Source organism: Urocampus carinirostris, chromosome 2 (assembly GCF_059441175.1).
Source record: "Urocampus carinirostris isolate Australia breed hairy pipefish chromosome 2, RoL_Ucar_1.0, whole genome shotgun sequence".
In the NCBI taxonomy this organism is placed as follows: Eukaryota; Metazoa; Chordata; class Actinopteri; order Syngnathiformes; family Syngnathidae; genus Urocampus; species Urocampus carinirostris.
Window position 1 is genome coordinate 50,374,696 of NC_142350.1, and position 19,881 is coordinate 50,394,576.

At 39.0% G+C, this 19,881-nt stretch overlaps 1 protein-coding gene across 6 annotated transcripts in view; it reads right to left on the reverse strand.

Moving 5' to 3' along the window:
• Window positions 1–19,881, reverse strand: part of myh14 (myosin, heavy chain 14, non-muscle) — a 64,526-nt gene that overhangs the window by 1,800 nt on the left and 42,845 nt on the right. For 5 of the 6 annotated variants that reach the window (XM_088326991.1, XM_088326989.1, XM_088326990.1 and 2 more), the window contains 18 exons: window positions 17,677–17,848; window positions 17,396–17,608; window positions 16,090–16,234; window positions 14,246–14,452; window positions 12,713–12,817; window positions 12,490–12,642; window positions 10,177–10,425; window positions 9,986–10,099; window positions 8,647–8,745; window positions 8,365–8,577; window positions 8,131–8,292; window positions 7,933–8,061; window positions 6,576–6,664; window positions 5,523–5,646; window positions 3,951–4,159; window positions 2,499–2,607; window positions 792–964; window positions 600–623 (listed from right to left, as the gene is read on the reverse strand). In XM_088326991.1, coding sequence (XP_088183117.1) covers window positions 600–623; window positions 792–964; window positions 2,499–2,607; window positions 3,951–4,159; window positions 5,523–5,646; window positions 6,576–6,664; window positions 7,933–8,061; window positions 8,131–8,292; window positions 8,365–8,577; window positions 8,647–8,745; window positions 9,986–10,099; window positions 10,177–10,425; window positions 12,490–12,642; window positions 12,713–12,817; window positions 14,246–14,452; window positions 16,090–16,234; window positions 17,396–17,608; window positions 17,677–17,848 — 2,689 coding nt within the window. The remainder of the gene's footprint in view (window positions 1–599; window positions 624–791; window positions 965–2,498; window positions 2,608–3,950; window positions 4,160–5,522; window positions 5,647–6,575; window positions 6,665–7,932; window positions 8,062–8,130; window positions 8,293–8,364; window positions 8,578–8,646; window positions 8,746–9,985; window positions 10,100–10,176; window positions 10,426–12,489; window positions 12,643–12,712; window positions 12,818–14,245; window positions 14,453–16,089; window positions 16,235–17,395; window positions 17,609–17,676; window positions 17,849–19,881) is intronic. The other variant, XM_088326988.1, reaches the window with a different exon arrangement.

Consider the following 19,881-nt stretch of genomic DNA (forward strand, 5'->3'; position numbering starts at 1 on the left):
CGCTACTTCCTCCTCCGTGGTAAAAAGTGGCAGAAAAAAAGCGATCCAAGCTTCCATACTCATTTTTCATTTCAAAAGAAACGGCTCGCCTCCTCTTTACACAAAAATGCAGCATGCGATTATCAGGAGATAGGAAGAAGGCCCGCTAATAATGGCTACCCTCGCCATGTTGCAAGTGAAAGTTTTAAAGTCTGTTTAATTATCAAGCAATCTTTGCGGTTTTCTACCCCCTTTCTACATCCACCCGCTACTCCGCTCCACCACATCAAGTCATGTCATACCAAAGGTGAATAAAATGTATTTTGTTGTTTATTCAGAATTGTCTTTAATCATTTACACATGTTACACATAAGTAGTACTTATTTTGAAATATTTTGGTATTTTAATGTTTTTGTTTGGATTACAGAGGTTCAGAATGCATTAGCTAGTTACCATAAGTTTTTATCCCCTGCTCTACGTCAATGTCACTTTGCTATCCCCACCCCTGCTAATAGTAAATATACACTTGAGTTGAATTCATGTCAAAAACACATTAAGAGACATGGAGAGAAAAACATACGAAACATAAAAAAGGACAAAACAAAAACACAATGACCTACTGCTCTGGTCTCCATTCGGGGATGCTGAGGGTTGGTGTGACGAGGACAGATGGGACAGATGGACAGTGTTAGGTGAACACAAAGGGATGCAACGAAAAAGAGCAAAGCAAAATTCAAGTCAATGGTGAAATGAAATGATGCGGTTAATAGAACGTGCACAGAAGCCGGGGCCCGGCCCGGGGGGGATCGTACCTGAGCTGGTTGCGCAGGGTTGTGATCTCGCGCATTCTGCTCTGGCTGTTTTCCGTCAACTCTTCCAGTTCTCGCTGCAGTTTCCTCTTTTGAGCGTTCGAGCGCGAGTTCTCCTCTTCGACTTCTTCTAGTTGACGCTTCAGTTGCCTTAGGCGCACCATGGATTTATCCAGCTAGGGGCAAAAGGATCATAGATGAACCATTGTTTTTTAAAAAAGTAAAGAGTATCGCTTAATGAAGTTAATACAAAATCCTAACAAACAATATGTGCATCCATAACTATATATTCCCGATTTTTTTTTTTTGTATACAACAGGGCTCTCAAAGTTTGATATCAATTCTTAAAATAGCGACATAGCTAAATGGCATGCTAAATAGCTAAAAAGTGGCCTGAACACAACGGGTAAAAAAGTAAAAGGGAGCTAGATCGCGAGCTAAAAGGGTAAAAAGGCAACAATAAAGCCAGATAGAAAGCTAAAAAAAGCTAGCTAGAAAGGAAACCAACATTTAGCTTGATAACCATGAAAAAAAGATTAAATGTTTGCGAGATAGCATGCAAAATAGCTATAACTGTAGAAAGATAGCTAGCTAATTTCCCCCCCCCCACACATTTTTGGCTCCCTGCCAACTGAGAGTGCAAGCCAGAGAGAGGCACCACGCAGTACACTAATTCTTCTCAGCGAGATGCAGAACAACTTAGAGCATGTGTCCTGTCACAATATAATATGAACGACGCTATGATATAAATTGGCAATGGATATGTCGAGTCAAGGGATGCTATGCTGGTCGATCGGCGTGAATCTTACTTTTTTATTTAAGAGAGGCCATTTTGAATTTTGGACTCTTAATTTGGGTTCTATCCAGGTACATTTTCTTTGCTTTCATTATTATTTCAATTCAGAAAAATATATGATTTACAAATGGAGAGAGAAGCCATTTTATTGTCCATTTTTGAAGTCTAGATTTTGCTTTTAAACGAGAAAATATATACTTTGCCGCCATATATGAATATCATTATGTTTTCTCAGTTTTTATTTCTATATTTTTGTTAAAGTTAAGCCTTTGATTAACTTTTTCAAGTTTTAGCCATTTTAATTCTCAGTTTTTTTAAACTCTTCGTTTAGCCTATTTCAATGTGCAATTTTTTATTTTCATGAATTGTATAATTTCTAAAAATTGTGATAATTTTGTCTTGACTTTTTTAAAAGAGAGGCCTTTTATTTAACTCTTGATTTTGATTCTTTGTAGACCATGTTTCTCAATTTCTATTGCAATTCAAAAAATGTAAAATTCTTTTTATATTGTTTTATTAGAAGCGAGGCTTTTAATTGAATTTTTCAAATAATTCTTATTTTCAATTTCTAAAAATGTTTTCCATCATTCAGGGGGCACATGTATTTTCTTGAATTGCATTATTATGTCAAAATTTTACTATCACTTTTTTTTGGATGAAACAAAGGTCTTTTTTTCTATTTAGTTTTTTTTTTCATCCGTAAATAACAAACACACAAATCATTCACAAAACAATCTCAAGTAAAACAAACTGCGGAAAAAAGAAAACTATCAAATGGCTTTAGGGATAGTCTGGAAAGTTACAGTAAACAATGTAATAATCAATTAAACGTAATCCAATCATCAATAAATATGCTCTAAAACATTTTTTTTTATTTCATTAGAATAAAAGAAGAGTTATGAAATTTTGCATACCTGGTCTCTGTACTGGTCAGCGTGCCTTCTCTCATCTTCAGCCTGCATCATCACCTCCTTCAGTTTCTTCTCCGTCTTCCTCACCAACTTGTTGGCTATAGCACGCTCCCTACAAGGCAAAATATTTTGTTTGTTTCCAAAATTACCTATCATTGGTTATTGAGGATCGACCGATATGAGTTTCTCAGGGTCGATACTGATTACTAGTATTAAGAGGCAAATAACTGTTATTTGGAACGAATATTCATTCGCTGTAAGCACTTGAAAATTGACGTAGAAACTTTTTAATAATGCAAAAAGAGACAAAGAATAATTCTTATAAATTCAACTAAAACTTAGCTCTCCGAAATGTTTTTACAGTAAATAAATTTGAATTTCAATACGACCAACATGCCTAATCTTTCACTTAAACCAAAAACTAACAGTCCAATGTTTAAAAAGGTAAAATTGTTTTGTAATTTGGAATCATTTTTTGTAGATTTGTGAATATTTTAATTCATACTTCACATATTTTTCAGGGACCTTCTGTGAAACATATGAAATGACTAATTACCAAATAAATCCGTCCATAATGCTTTTTTTATTATTATTGACAAAGTATCATTAGAAAAAGTAATTAAAAATCTGAGGAGCCCTTTGGGAGCCGAAAGAGTCTTTTCTCAGTGATCCGTGCCAAAAAGCCCGTTTTCAAAATAGAGCTGTCCTCTTAGGTGCAAACAGTAGGAGGAGGTGACGCTTCACCACCAGAGCAGGCATGTAGGCCTAATTTTCACACCCTTTTTTAATTTGAATTAATTTAATGCATAGTTTATAAGGTTAGACTGACAATAAACATGGTAATAATTTAAAGCACTTTGAAGCACTTCACCCAAAATTTAAGCATTTTCCTGACCTTGAAAACACAACATTTAAATTCAAACCTATTCAAGGATTTCAAGTACCCGTACAAAACCTGTATGATAAAGTATCTATCTATCTATCTATCTATCTGATAAGAGCTAACATATCAGTCTCTACCTGAACGTGCTTCTATAAAACAAGTAAATGACACCTCTTACGCTACCTCTTAATCACACACACGCTTTTTTAATCATAACATTTTGAAATTCTCATTATTATCAGTGATCGTGATTCACAGGCATCTCGGGAGTCAGGAGTTAGCAGAGCTACCGCTATTTACTCCTCTCTAATATTATTCTTCCTGCTTAAGTGGCTCCGCTCCTGGTCGCTTATCCAATCAGAAGGCGCGGGTTGGTTAGCGGCTGAGATAGAAGGCAGGAGAGGGAAGGAGTAATTGGCTGTATCTGAGTTTAAATAATCCAGAAATGATTATATTCATCATGCCCGTCGAATAAATAAAAATGCAGATACCGATATCCGTCAAATTCCCAAATATTGGTGCTGATAATCGTTCGACCTCTAAAGCTGGTTTTTGAACATAATCTCACTCACTGTCTCTCCTGCTCCAGCTGCTCTTCCATAGATTCAATTTTTGCGTCCAGGGCAGCGACGCTGAGCCGATGTTTGCCTCTCACAGTTCCTTCGAGTTCCTCTAGCCGAGTTTTCATGTCCTTGTTGTGGCGCTCCAGCTGCTCGCGTGCTGCCTCCGCTTTCTGGGCCAGCGTCCTCTCGCCCTGCAGCTGCATGGACAGCGTCTCCACCTGAATAAACACAAAAGAGAAATTTTGACTGGCTTAAAGTAACAGTGCGTAAAAATCATTACTAGAGGTTGTTGTAGCTTTGAATTGAGCTGAAGCGCTATATTCCGAAGACACACTTCGGAATTAAGAAGAATACCACGTTGTAAAATTCAGAAGTCTACCTCTGTATGAGATTGCCTTTCTCTCAGCCTTCAACAGGACATGGTGTTAATCTCCGCAAACGTCAAGTAAAGAAAGAGCGAGCTGGATACACCCTGAGTGGCCAAGACCCGAAATTAAGGAACTCTGCATTCTCATTTGTGGAAGGACGCATTATTTGCACGGAACAGCTAACAATACCAATAGGGACTAACTAGTGGCAAGAGGTCTGGGCTTACCAATTATCATTTTTTAAAATTTATTTTAATGCTGCTGGAAATGTGAATTTCCCTGCGGGGATGAATAAAGTATCTATCTATCTATCTATCTATCTATCTATCTATCTATCTACCTGCTGAGGCTGTTGCCCCAGCAACCCGACCCCAGATAAGCAAAAGAAAAGGGATGATTGGAAAGCTTAGAATGGAGAAGCGTTTGCATTTGAAAAAGGAACACTATGAAAGCCCGAAAGAATAATAATAAGAATAATAAGAATAGTAAAAGTGTCCAGCAGCAGTCCATAGGCTGCAGCCAAGTGGCTAAATTGAGTGACTGGAGAAGGACACAGTGGAAAAAGAGTCAAAAATGCCGGAATCACATGGAAGGTAGGTGGCGTCAAAGTATACAAAAATAAGATAATACAGTGTGTATTATTTAGCACCTCGTAATGGTGAAAAAAAAAATCCTTTATCAAAGAAAAGAAAATATTAATTGAAATAAAAGATAAATAGACATGAAAAATTTTATATAAACATGATTTGTATTTGTAAGTAATTGTATTTAAATAACATAAGCCTAAGCTAAAGGGAGCTGACATAGATGTCGGCCATATTTCTGCTACAGGTACCCAGAAGAGGTTTGGCAAAAAACTGAGGAACAGTCTCCGTAGTTTGTATTCTTCTTTGTATTTTTAAGCACCTAATTTTGATTGCACTACACCATACGGCGACACCTAATGGTCAAAATACACGACAAAATTTAGGACTAGATTGACGACAAAATAAATGAGGAAATAACCAATAAAATATGCAATTAAATACGTAACAAAATACACGTCAATACACAACGAAATACACGACAAAATAAACTACAAAATAAATGAAAGTCCCTTCGAAATTTGACTGGAAAATGTAGATGTTTACAAATGAAACCAGAGCTGATCAAAAAAATGTGGCAAAAAAAGTTAGGAAAGACTGTTTTAGAGAGTAAGTGTCATCTCCTGTACCTGAATGGCCATTTTTCTTTGTCTCTCAGAAAGAAGCTCCGAATTGGTCTGCTCTTCCTCCAGTTCCTCCTCCAACTGGCTGATTCGCATCTCTAACCGCCGCTTCTCTTCGAAAAGCGCCGTCCTGCACACAAAAAAAAGCAACATTTAGTGTCAAGTTCATGTAGAGTGTCATGAAAAAGTATATGCCTCCTTCTGGAGTTCTGTATTTTTAGCGTATTAACCACCAGGGTTGGGTAGGGTTAATTTAACTTGATTACTTTCAATGACTTTTGGATTACTCCAATAGCAAATATGCTAATAAAAGACAAAAGAAACTCAATATGAATAAAATGGATGAGTCACAATACGTGGTAAGCTTTCTCTCCTGGGTTTGATCTCTTTGATCTCCGGCAAAACTAGAATAGAATAGAATATACCTTTGTCATTGTTACAACATGGGATGTATTGTGACAACGAAATTGGACGTGGCACTCCAGGTCCACATTTTACAGTGAGGATAAGGAAAACAGAGATAAAGGAGTTATATAAGAGATAGATAAACTAAAATAAAATGCAACAGAAACAAAATGAAAAGAAATCCAAACAGCTTGCCAACATCATTTTTGCTGTACCATGTATTCCATTACTCCCCAAGCCTGCACAAAGTTTAGTCATTTTATTCACATTTAGTTTTTTGTCTTTTATTAGCATATTTGGTATTGGAGTAATTCAAAAGTAATTGAAAGTAATCCAGTTAAAGTAACCCTACCCAACCATGTTAACCACTCACAAAGGGTTCACATCATCAGATCACTTTTTTGTATCACATAGAGGCAACCTAAGGAAATACAAAAGTCGCTGATCTCCGTTAGTGTCAATGATCATGACTCCACTATGAGAGATAAATGGAATCAACATTTCAAAACTGCATTTTGTGTTTTCTTGGTTTGTCTCTGTGTTATATCAAAATTGGTTTGATGATCCTAAACCGTTGTGAGGGATAAATATGCAAAAAACACAGAAATCAGGAAGGGGGCAAATAAGTTCGTGAGTTTTAAGAGTGTTACGGACTTTCCGGAACTGTTGTTGACCATGTCGTCGGCCATTTCGTCTCTCTCCTGTTGTGCCTGTCTTCTTTGGCGGTCGGACACAGCCAGTTCCTGCAAAAAAAGGACAGTTAGTGACAAATCGGTAATGATGTTATTTCCCAAGATGTGAGGAATGTAGGGCCAATCCTGTGATATGTAGAAAAAAATGTCTGGATAAATAAATCCCTACAAATATATGTTCTATAAACAAGTGAAAACATCCATAAATCATGTAATACCTAAACTAAGGAAATTAATACATTCTGTCAATATATTTATGCATTTTGACACATTTTGATCTGAGTATTTATTTTGTCGTGTATTTCATACAGTATTTTGTGGTGCAATGTGTCGTTTATTTTGCTGTGTATTTCATCGCGTGTTTCATCGTGTATTTCCCCGCGTATCATTTAATTTGATGTGTATTTCGTTTTTTATTTTTTCTTCTTTTGTCTTTCATTTCGTAATGTATTATGTCACATATTTCGCTGTTTATTTCGTCGTGTACTTCGACGTTTACATTGTTGTTTATTTTGTTGTTTACTTTGTTGGATATTTCGTCATTTATTTGTTGTGTATTTTGTCGTGTATTTTGTTGTATTTTATTCTGTATTGTGTCGTTCGTGTATTGTGTCGTGTATTCTGTAGTTTGTTGTCTATTTCGTTGTTTTGTCATGTATTTCGTCAATATTTTGTGGTAAATGCCATTGTTCATTTCATCGTTTAGTCGAGTGTTTTGTCGTTTATTTCATTGTGTGTTTATTCATGTATTTTGTAGTGGATTTTGTCGTGTATTTCGTCGTGTATTTTGTAATTAATATTAATGTGGATTTTGTCAGAACAAAACGTTACTCAAATGAGGGGGGCTATTAACTGATCAATGAGTGTACCTATCAACTGATCAACCAGTGGTCGAAAAGCTGTGTGACTGCCCTCCCATTTTGATTACCATTTTGTTGTGAAAAAATACACAACATACTTGACGAAATACACAAGATAGACCACAAACACACAACAAAAAAACAAAATAAACAAGTGACAAAATAAATGACAATGGTTGAATATATTGCATTTATGTCATATTTTTAGGCCGGGGGTCGGCAGTAAATGCCTCTTGAACCTTTAGTGATAATATAAAATGATATGGTTTCTGTTGGACAAAATGTTTTAACATTTTCCAATGAGTAGATTTAGGTATTACTTGATTTATTTATGTCTTCATTAGTTTTTACGGCATCACTTGTAGGTATTTATTTATTTATTCATTTATTTGTACCATTTATCCATTTATTTATTCATCATTATTCATATGATAGTATCGGTCTTTCACAGTGACAAACCTCAGTGAGTTGCAGTACTTCAGCCTCCAGAGTTTGTATTTTCTTGTCGTTGTCTTTGGACTGGGCGATCACCTCATCTCGTGTGATCTTGGACTCATCCAGTTCTCGGAGCGCCTCCTTGAGTTGAGTCTAAGGCCAAAGCGTGGAGATGTTTTGCTACCAAGATGGCACGAGGAACATATGCCATGTGATTCTCACCTGAAGCTTTCGCAGATGTTTTACCGCCTCCTCCTTGCTGCGGCTGGACGTTTCCACCTGCGCTTCGGAATCCTGCAGCTCGGCTTCAAGCTGCTTCTTTGTGAGAACGGCTTGGGAGCGCTGACTTCGCTCTTCTTCCAATTGTAGCTCCAGCTCCCGCACCTAGCGAGCCAAGACAACATTCAGGGTTCAATAAACCTGCGCTGCTGTTCTCCTTTTTGGTGCATTTCTCACCTGCTTGCTAAGGGTTCTCCTCTTCTCTTCGCCCTTCTCCTCACTACTGCTCAGTTCCCTCTCAAACTGAGCTTTGAGCGCCTGAAGGGTGACCTCCAGCCTCAGCCGGGAGTTCTCTGCCTCCGTCAGCTCCTCCTCCAAATCCAGTGTCTGACTGCGGAGGCTTTCGGCTTCTGTCTCCAGGGCCCTTCGTGTCCTCTCCAGCTCGTGGACCTGGACGCAGGATAAGAAGTTGACTCCAGTGTCTCAGACAATATAGAGAGGGAGAAAAAAGTGAGTTACGTTTTTCCCCACGTCATCCTGCTGGTTGACCAGCTGTTCCATTTCCATGCGAAGCTGCTTGTTGACCCTCTCCAGCTCGTCCCTCTGGTCTTGGACTTCCTACACGTAATTTTGAATAGGCACAATGCAGTGGAGTCAAAGCTCTGCAGTTGCCTCGTTAAATATATTGAACCACCGAGATAGGATGGAATGCTGACTATGTTTACATATAAGCTCTAATTCGATTGGAAACTGTATAATGGATTTCTACAGCAATCCTAATTAATCGTTTACATGAATAGACCCGAACAAATAACTCTGTAATCATGGCTTTTGTGAGTAATATGATTACAAGGGAAAACCAGGAGCAACATCATTATGCAAATAGGCGTTGCTTCTAACTAATTGACATCACATAAATGAGGAAATACCCAATAAAATATGCAATTAAATACGATGATTTCATTCATGTCACTTACCAAATTCAATTAAGTAGCGTGCTAGTTCAATCCAAAAGTGACATCCCTACCTGCGACTTGGGCGTATACAAGATATGCTAATAGGCCTTATTTTTAGAATAATGAATTCAACGTCTTTTGAGAATTCAAGTATCTGCGGGAACACTGTCTTGGGATTTAAGATATGCTGACAAAAATGTTCTCATAACAGAAACATCACCATCAGTCTGAAACATGATACCCGAAAACTATAAAGCCATCGAAGCTCACCAGATGTGTCCCCTGCCTGTCAAATTAGTTTAATGTTAGCAATAATGGCACTGTTACATCCAGGATGAACCAGAGAATCCATAATGCCGACTGATTAAAAAGAATCCGCCAAATAGCATTTCTGCTTTGCTGGGCGTTATTTCTTGTAATTTGTGTGTTTCACGCCAAAACTCCCTATTAAATATAAACAGACTCATAAAAGTAATCCCTAAAATGGTGATTAGCCTCTGACATTTTGATTGACAGCACTAGGCCAGTAGCAGGCTTTTTTCACTGTCCACAGCCCGCATCAAACTTGACAAGGTACCATGTATGGCACGATTGTCTGACCTATTTTCCAGCTAAGATGCCCATGCTACACTCATCTGCAGGCATTTAATTTAAAAAAAATTCAGGCGAGAATAAAAACCTTCATTTTCGGTGTGCTGCAACTCAAATCACTTAATGTCAGCAGCACTTGCAGCGATTATTTCAGTTTGGAACAAAACCTCAGAGGGTTACCTTTTAAAACAGACCAAAACCGTCCATAGTCTCCAAACGGTTCTAGAACCGCATTCAATTTACTTTGGGTACTCCTCGGTTTGGGATTTTGAGCAAATTTTACAGGAACGTTAAGTGGTTAAGTAATAAACCTGCAGTTCTCGTGTCAAAGCAAGATGGCGCGTCTCCTTGTCTCGACTGTCAGCTTCTGCTCGGTCCTTCTCCTCAGCCAGACGAGTGCTCACTGCTTTCTCTTCGGCCAGACACTGCAGCACAAGACGGACACATGATTTTAGAACCTGGAATCCACCCTCACGTGAGAAAATAGAAGACCATCTCCAACCTGATCAAACTTCTTCTGCCGCTTCTCCAGAGCGGTGCAGTTTTGCCTTTCCCGCTGCAGGGCAAGTGTCATGTCCTCGATCTCCTCCCGGAGGCGCTCTCGCTGTCTCTCCACGCGATCCTTTTCCTCCTCCCGCTGTTTCTCCCTCTGGATGGCGGCATCGAGCTCCCTTTGCAGTTTCCTGCGGGTCTCTTCACTGGTCTCCATCAGCGTGTTTGCCTCCTCTGATTGCTTGCGCATCTCAGTCAGCTGCGGGGTTGAAGAGAAGAGTTTTTAATTGTTTTGGATTTTGATAAGAGGGACATGTGGGGGAGTATTGCATGAGGAAGGAATAAAGAAACCCAGGGTAATTGATCAGGTGCAGCTTGAAAAGGTCGGGCAGGCGCAATTTGGCTTTGTTGGTCGCACGTTTGCCGAGCTGGTAAGAAAATTCACGCCTATATCAAGCTGGCTGTAGATATTTGGGATAAACGCATGAGATAAATAGCTTCACAATCTATCTCTGGATCACGGATCAGAAATTGGAAAAGTGTCGCGCAGCATTTTTATGACCGCTGAACAATAGCTCCTTATATAGTTTTGTGAAGATGTAAAATAAATGATAAGGAGAAATGATTAAGCGAGCATTTTTAAGGACAAAGAACAGGCTTGACTTAAAGGGAATGCTATACATCAAATACAGAAAGTGAGTCAATGGTTCAGAAGTAAAAAATGGGCTTTCCCAAAGGGGGCCCGTATTTGATTCCCAGCCCAAGGTAGAATGTCAAAGACAAATGTCAGCTTTTTTATCCTAGTCTTATATTTTGGTCTTGTTTTTCTCTTTTAATTCTAGCCAATTATCAACGTGTTTCCATAGTTCAGTGGTTAGTGAATCCGCTCGAATATATGCTGGCCTGGAGAGGGATGGTCACCACGATGCTGTACTTGCCCAAGGCACACCACAGGAAATGGTGTCTCTCGGACCCTGTTGTGTAAGGGATAAAACCAACCAACCAAACCTATTATCTACATGTTTATCCTGGAGTGCCTTGTCTAATCTCCTTTTTAACGATGTTCACTATGTTGTTAACAATGACAATAAAGGAAATTCTAATTCTTATCCAATTACTTATTTTGCTTGGCTTATTTCACTGATCCCTAAATAAGAACAAACTTCTCTCCTTGACGAGGGAACAGATTAATTTGAGTTGGATCTACAAATACTATATTACCCTTTTATAGAAGGCTTCACTGATACAAACTTTGAAAGTTTTTGCATCACTTTTTAGAATCTGAAAAACAGCATAATATAATATATTCAAAGCTTGGATAGCAATTTGACAAGCATTCATAATTTGCAAAACAACAAAGCACATGCCCTTCCGGTAGTAAAAAATTACCACATGAATGGTTGTAATATGATTGTTTCAATTATATAGTCAATAGAGTTTAAAGGTGGGATGTGTTGTTTGAGGTGTCCTCACAAAGTTGAGCGTTGAATCATTTCTCTATTTAGTATATGTTGGTCTGGTGAGGGATAGGCGCCACAAGGCTATACTTGCCCCTATGACCCTTGAGGTTGAGGCAGACCAGTATGTGTTAACAATGCCCAACTAAGTTCAAAGAGCCCCAATAGTTTTTTCCTCACTGCGCCCATCTGCTTTTATCTGACTTTTAGCAAAGCTGTTGAGGTTGCAGAACACATTAGGTAGGTGGAATAGGGGAGGAATAGAGAGTAACGTCAAGCTCGTCCCAGCAAATTTGTTTTCTTAAAATTTATTAATGTAGCATGAAAATGGTGAAAGTGAGAAGAGGCCTAGGTGAAGTGTAGTCCAACCGCCAAAACCCCAAAAAAGATGAAAAAGGAAGAGATTATTTGAGCGCATCTATTAAATGAACGTACGTGCACGCACATCATGAACGAGCTGATTAATGCAACAGTTATGACTTTAAGCCAGAAAATGGCGGCAGAGAGTTAAAAACTTTAAAAATCTGTACAGATCCTTTGATAAAATGACAATATAGCCTTTTAATTGAGGATGATAAAAATAATACAACATACAAACGAGTCAAAGTTTTAAACAATTGACAGCAGAAGTGTCAGATGTATCTCTGGGGATAGTATTAATGTTAATGTTAGCTGGGTCTGAAGCAAGCCAGCGGTAGAGAATAAGTAACCATAGTAACTGAGCCGAACTAAATGTAACCTGCTTTCATGCATTCGACTTGAGGCTAAATTCAGCCATATTAATAGAAAAAAAAGAATCCCGGCTTAATCCCTTTTCTTAGTTTAATGCAATACTCCCCTGATTTGATGTTGGTGATGTGATCTACCTGCTGAGTATGAGTCTGAATCTGCCGTGTAAGCTCCCTGCATTTCTCCTCTTCTTCGTCCAGTTTCTCCATCAGACTGTTCTTTTCCTCTTCCAATGTTCGAACCGAAGTGGACAGGGACAACTTCTGGCGTGTCTCCTCCTGCAAGAGTTCCTGGAATGCGGAGAAAAAAGGATTGGTGAGGATGAACTTGGCTTGACGAGTAAAAAAGAATTTGGGTTACATGTGCGTCATGAAGCTGGCTCTCCAGACTGCTGACTTCTTTGGACAGACGGAGAGACTTGCTGTCAAAGGACGACAGATTGCTCGAGAGATTCTCAATTTCGTTCTGGAAGAAAAAATGAATAGTGAGGTCATCTGATGCAGTCAATATCTGTGTATAAAGTGCTGTGAAAGAGTATTTACCACCTTCCTTAATTCTGTGTTTTTTTGCATGTTTACCACTCACATAGGTTTCAAAACATCAAACCAACTTTAATATCACACAGAGTCAACCCAAGGAAATACAAAAGTCAGTTTTAAAATCGATTAATTTTATTAAGGCAGAAAAAAAAATCAAAGCCCATCTGTCCTTATGTGTAAAAGTAATTGCCCCCTTTGTTATATTACAAAGTAACTGTTGCTAACCACCGTTTTGGGAAAGTGGAGTTCAAGTCCACAAATGAAATCTTTTAGACAAAGTGAAGATGGCTATAAAATCTCAAAAACACAAATGACAGGCCACAATTTGAAGAAATTCCAGAAAAATATGAGAAAAAAGCGATTGAAATCAATCAGGAAAGGTCAGAAAACCATTTCCAAGGCTGTAGGGTTCCGGTGAACCACTGTCAGAGCCATTATCCACGAGTCAAAAATTACATTATTTGGAAGGTGCACAGTAAAGCATGGTGGTAGCAGTGTGATGTCTGCTTTGCTGCCTCAGGAGCAGGACAACTTGCTGTGGTTGACGGAACAATTAATTCTGGTGTTCACCAGAAGATCCCGAAGGAGAATGTCCGGCCATCAGTTCATGCCCTCAAACTCAAGCATTCTTGGATCATGCAGAAGAACAAGCATCCGAAATACACCAGCAAGTCCACCTCTAAAGGTTCGGGTGCCGCCAAGTCAAATTCCGGATTAAAATCCAATTGAGATGCTGAGCTGTGACTGTAAACAGGCAGTTCATGCCAGAAAACCCTCCAATATGGCAGATTTGAAACACTTTTTGCAAAGAAGAGAGGGCCAAAATTCTTCCACAGAGTTGAGAAAGGCTCATTACCAATTATTGTAAACATTTGATTTCTGTTATCGCAACGAAAGGTGGCCCAATTTTATTAGATTTAGAGGGTGCAATTACTTTTTTTTACATAAGGCCAGATAGGTCTTGATTTGTTTTGTTCCTTAATAAATAGAATCAACATTCAACAAAAATGCATTTTGTATTTCCTGGGTTGTCTCTGTGTGATATCAAATTATGTTTGATGATCTGAAACCCTTCTGAGTGATAAATATACAAAAAACACAGAAAACAGGAAGGGAGAAATACTTTTGTTACGTCACCGTACATTAAAAAATTATACATTAATGTCATTGTCATTTGATTTTTTTCCCCAAAATGTGTTCATTATCTAATTTGTCCCTCGATGCTTTATTAAAGAGTTATTATTATATAAATATGTATATATGTACATCGAGAGAGGATTTCTTCTCTAAAGAGGCGCACGACAGAAAATTATTTGAGAAGCACTGGTGTAATGGAAAGTCAACGTTTCCTCACCTGTAGCTTGTGTATTTTATCCTCCCTCTCCTCTTTCTCTTGGTCGGCCTGAGTGAGGCGCATGGTGAGCTCCTGTAGCTGACTCTCAGCCCTCTTTCGTCCGCGATCGCTTTCTGTTCGGCTGGCCTGGAGACTCTTTAGTTCGCTGCTTAAACTCTGCTTCTCTTCCTCCAGCACCATCTTGGCCTTCTCCAACGACTGACGGGCCTGAACCGGAAATTCAAGGTCAAAGTGAGATACGGTTGTACCTTGTTTTTCGATTGACCCATCTTACGAATGTTTCTGTTTTGGAAGTTCGGGTCCGACTAAAATCTCCCTTGTTATATTATCAGTTTTACAGCATCCCAAATCAGTGACGCTACCGGTAAAGGTTCGCACAGGTACGTACCAACAGCGTCCTGTGTGGTTTATTAGCTAGGCGAGCCCGTTGTAAACCCCCTGCATTAAATTACAAAATGATTTAGTCCGTTAATTCATTAGTAGCAGCCATTAGGGCTCAGTTCATATTTGCCACTGCGTACAGTCTGTTTCCAGCCATGGGTCGTGCAAAGAGAGGAGAGAAAAGATAGCCAAGGCTCCACTTACAATCGAAAAAAAGCAAAATATTATCGCAAAAGATGAAAGTGAGCGTAAAGTTTCACACAATTTCCACTGTCTAAAGACAAAAAGAGACCCATAAGTCTGAGACAGTGGCGACGGGTATCACTGTTTTATCAAGCTGGAAAATGGCAATAAATGAAGGTATAGAAAAAACTTCTTATGATTTGGTTGCAAGAAAAAGGACTCACTGGAGACACGGTCACGTTATCGAAAGCTGAAATTTGACTGCGTAAAAAAAAAAATTAGGTTTTTATTTCATAAAGACATCCCGATAAAGCCAAAAGCGGACGTCAAAGGAGATGTATGATATAAACTGTCTCAAACATTTGAAAAAAACATTTGGAGATCTACAAAGGAAGAACAACAACCAGCACAGTGAGTGGAAAAATGCAAACTTGATGTTGACGCCATCATTTCTGTGTGTTACCGCTCGAGACAGAGACGCTATTGCGCATGAGCGATTCTCAGCAGAGACTATAATAATTTAAGATACCTCACTGTTGGAAAAACACGTCTGGCGACCGTAGTCTGCAATGGAATTCATTGCAAACTATTTTGATTATCTAGGTTGATCGACAACGTTGACTTATCTTTGCAGCCCTTACGTCAAGCCAATGCAAAGGGTTCGTACAGCTTAAGGCAATTTAAATTCAAGACTTTTTAAAACTCTTTAATGCCATTTTGAAATCAAATTTAATACCAATACGACAGAAAACCCACAATTGAAACAAACAAAATAAAACACAAATATTTATTTCACACATTACATCATGCCTCGTACACATTAAAAGCAAAGCTATTATCCATGGCAAAAAACGTTGGTCGGACAGCCACTTTTCATTAAATGTACAATTTGTGGGAATAGTCCAAAGGAAACGTCTCTGTCCGAAGTTGCTATGTGTATTGTAGGTAGACTTAAGACATGCGTCTGCTCTGAAAGGTCCAACTGAAACCAAATCACTGTTTTGTGCTCACTCCATGTTTGCCACAAAAGTAAATCAGTGAATTAATAAAATAGACAATTGATAAATCCTATTAAATCTTTTTGGTACAGACAAATATAAATCTTATAAATGTGTTTACGTTTTTAAGACTTTCGAAAATTGGATGTAAGACATTTTAATGCTTTTTAAAACTTTTCAAGGATCCGTAGGGAGCCTGATGCAGGATTTGAAAGAGGTGTGTTTGAAAAATATCCTCCGTGATGAACAGCGAGTGGGTTAGCGTATGTTTGATGGACTCACCCTTTTACTGTTGTCCAGCTGCTCCTGAAGATTGTCTATTGCTGCGCTATGCTTGACTCTGAGTTCTGACAGCTGGCCTTCATGGCGACGCGTCTCGTCTTCCAAGCAACGCTGGAGATCGTTTAACTCCGACTCACGACGGGACCTGCATGTAGATTGGATTGATTCAATGTTTTTATGGAAGATTTGATTAAGTATGACAGGTTAATGTCACGTAAATGGATGGTCATTTTTTTTTGGCTAAATGTTGGGTTTTTTAATGCCCCCACATTTTTAACAAAAAAAAAAAGTTTTGATTTGTTCATTATATAAATCAACCTTTTATGGTTTCTTAGTTAAAAATATAGACTTAGACATCATAAGCGCCGCCGCGAGCGGCAGCCTTTCCAGCAGCCTTTCCAGCAGCTCCGTGTTATTTCGCTTTTTTTGTGATTTATTGTATTGTCTGCTTTTATCTTCTGTGTTTTTCGTCCCGTTTGACAACTACAATTTGGATTACTTTCTATCTTATCGTTATGGGTTTTAACGCACAAAAATGCGTTTATTTGAGGAATCAACTCCTTGCCCCGAAGAATTCACGTGCCGGTGTGATGAAGGGGCCCTATCGTGGATGCAGAGCCAGAGCTAAGGTGAAGGCTAAGTGGCTAGCGACGTTATAAGCCTTCGGTACTGTACGTTATCATGGTAAATGTGAATTCTCTACCAAATAAGACCGACGAACTGGCTGTGCTGGTGAAAAACATCAAAGCGTACATGGAGTGCAGTTTGCTGTGTTTTACGGAAACGTGTCTCACGTCTAGCATCCCGGATGCTAACATGGTGCTACCCAGCTTCAGCGCTGTTAGGACAAACAAAGACATAAAAGCCTGTGGGAAGCGGAGAGGAGGTGGACTCGCTATCTACGGAAACACAAGGTGGTGTAACACTGGGCACAAAGATTTCCATCTGCTGCAGGGACGTCGAACTTCTGGGGACATTGCCATACATACTAATGCCCGCTGCCAATAATCATGAAGAAAAGAAAAAAATGCAATAGCAAAGCCAAGCCACCAGAGAACAGTGTCAGGCTTATTTTTTAGCGGACTTGTTGATAAACATGGCTACAATTTCAAGCATCTACAAGCACTTCACCCAAAATTCAAGCACTTTCAAATACTTGAATTCAAGCAACCCGTAAATACCCCGATTTAAATCATCTATCGTATTTCAAAAAGTCATTCAACACTATTGTCTAGATTTCATTAATTCCTTACCCAATGGCTTCTGCGTGTTCTATTTAAAAATCTCTCCACATTATTGGTCCCACCTGAGCTCCTGCTGTGCGGCTGTGGTGTCGAGCGTGTCCTCCAGCTCAGTCCTCAAAGCCTCCAGCTCCTCGCCGAGGTCCCTTCTCTGTTTCTCGGCCCGTTCTCTCATCCCCCGCTCGTTCTCCACTTCCTCCTTCAGCTCTGACACTTGCGACATGGCCTCTCTCAGCATCCTCTGCGCTTCCGAACGCCTGGCGCCCTCTTCCTCCAACCTATTCACACTCAAGAGGGTAAGTGACCGAGGAATTGCTCGCATTGCCACGTTTGCGTCATTTTGTACCGGCTCTGCAGGCTGGTTATCTCTTTTTCCTTCTGAGCCACGCTGCCCTTCAGCTCACCGGAGACCAGGCCCATGTCAGAGAGCAGCTCCTGCGCCTCAATTGCTTCGGTCTCCATTTTTCTCTTCCACTTTTCTTGTTCCAGGCGTCCTTGCTCCTCGCGCTTGAGACGATCTGTAACGGAGACATGACATAATTAAAGATAGATTCAGTGGTAACTTTTCATGCAAACTTAATTACTTCGAGGATTGTACTTGTGTAACGAGCGGATTTCCCCAATATGAAATAATTAAAAACGAATTGGGATGTTCTCGACCTCGCAGAATCAATAAAGTGAACGCTAAATTCTATAAAAACATCTTCCAAGTGGTGGGATGAATCATGTGATGTAATTTTATGTTGACCATAAATAATTATTAAAAAAATTAAAATTGTCAGCTTCCTTTCATTGCTTTTCCTCCTGCTTGCGCTGCTTCCTGATGTGCACTTTCGTATTTAAGCATTTAACCAATCACATTTCAACCAATATTGTTGCCATGGTCAGGAATTTTCCCGGAGGCCTCCACAAGCAGATCTGCAGGCCCACTTAAGACAAACAGTTGGTCTGGCCAATCAGATTTTGAGTTGGCGATATTAAGGGCTTCTTGCAGGCGTGAGGAAACGTCAGCTCGGCCGCAGTCTAAAATCTATTATTCTACTAAATAATACTAATAGCATTTTTGATTTCATAGCAGTGGTTGGGAAGTTGTTTTTACCCAAAGAGCCGTAAAGAGCAAGAATTAAAAAAATAAACAAAAAGTTGCGAGAGCCACATTATATATTTTAAGATAAAATTCAACAAAACTGCAAAACCCATTTTCCAGACAAAAGCTAATTCTTCAGCACATTTTTTTTCACCGAACGTTATTTGATGATTTGATCAAATCTTTGAAATAATAATAATGCCAGAGGCTGTGTCCCATATTAATAAATACAACTTAAATGTATCTGCCTCCCTCAGTTTAGAGTGTTTAGGCTCATTTTAGGCCATCGTTTTTTGTACTATATAATGGTTTCGAAACAAGGTGCAAGCAAATGTGTTTTGTAAAAAATGTCAAAAAATTCTGCAAACGATAGAGATATGGTCATATTTACCTTCGGCGGCACAGACTGCACTGTGCGACGAGAGAGCGAAGGGAGTGCCTTGCCCTGGGTGCAGAGATCTGCCGCCTCTATCGCTTGCCCAATCAAATTGCGCTAAGTGGTTTGCTGGGTGTTTTCTTTTGTGTTGTTGGTGGGTTTTCACCAAAAAGTCATCAGTGAGCATTCATATTTTAACGAGCTTCCATTTAAAGGATTTGTTAGCAACCTACTGCCAAAATGGGGTATGTTGGTGTGACTGTAAACTCTAGTTAAAATGTGCCCTATATATACTGGACTCAACCTTGTTAGGGCTCAGTGCTACTGCAGCCTAGCCGCAGAGAGATGTTGGAGTCTAATTTTATTTCGGAGCCATATGTAGTCATGAAAAGAGCCATGAATGGCTCGCGAGCCATATGTAGTCATGAGAAGAGCTATAAATGGCTTGCGAGCCATATGTAGTCTTGAAAAGAGCCATAAATGACTCGCGGGCCACAGGTTTCCGAGCCCTGCTCTACAGTGAACTTTTAACCCTTTTAAACTTTCCACATTTTTATACTAAGCAACTTTAATGTCAACAAATTCAGAATTTCTAAAAAATACACAATAAAATTGTAATTAAAAATATTGACTTTTCAGTGCAACAACAAATAAACCGCAGGGAAGAGATCACATACTTCTCAACTTAAATGTGTTCCCGGAGTTTTACACGTTTGTTTCATCATTTCAAATAATACACGCCGTATGTATTATAATTTTTATTCAGAAATCTTTTTTTTTTAATGAGAAAGATCTTGTTTTACTCATTCCAGCACTAACCCGGTTCGTCTTTGTCACTGACAGCAGACGACAACATCATCATAGATTGTTAATATTCGTGCGGTATTTTACATAGTCCGTGGTGCTGTGAGTAAATAGGTTCTGAATTGTGTTTGTAAGGTTTATTGTTGCTTAATAAGGATTAACAATCATCAACAAGGGGAGCAATTGGCGGAAGTTGATAGGTATGAAATTGAAAGACATATGTAGTCATATGTAAACACTTTCTGTACACCTACATTTAAAGTTAGTAGAACTTTAAATGGACA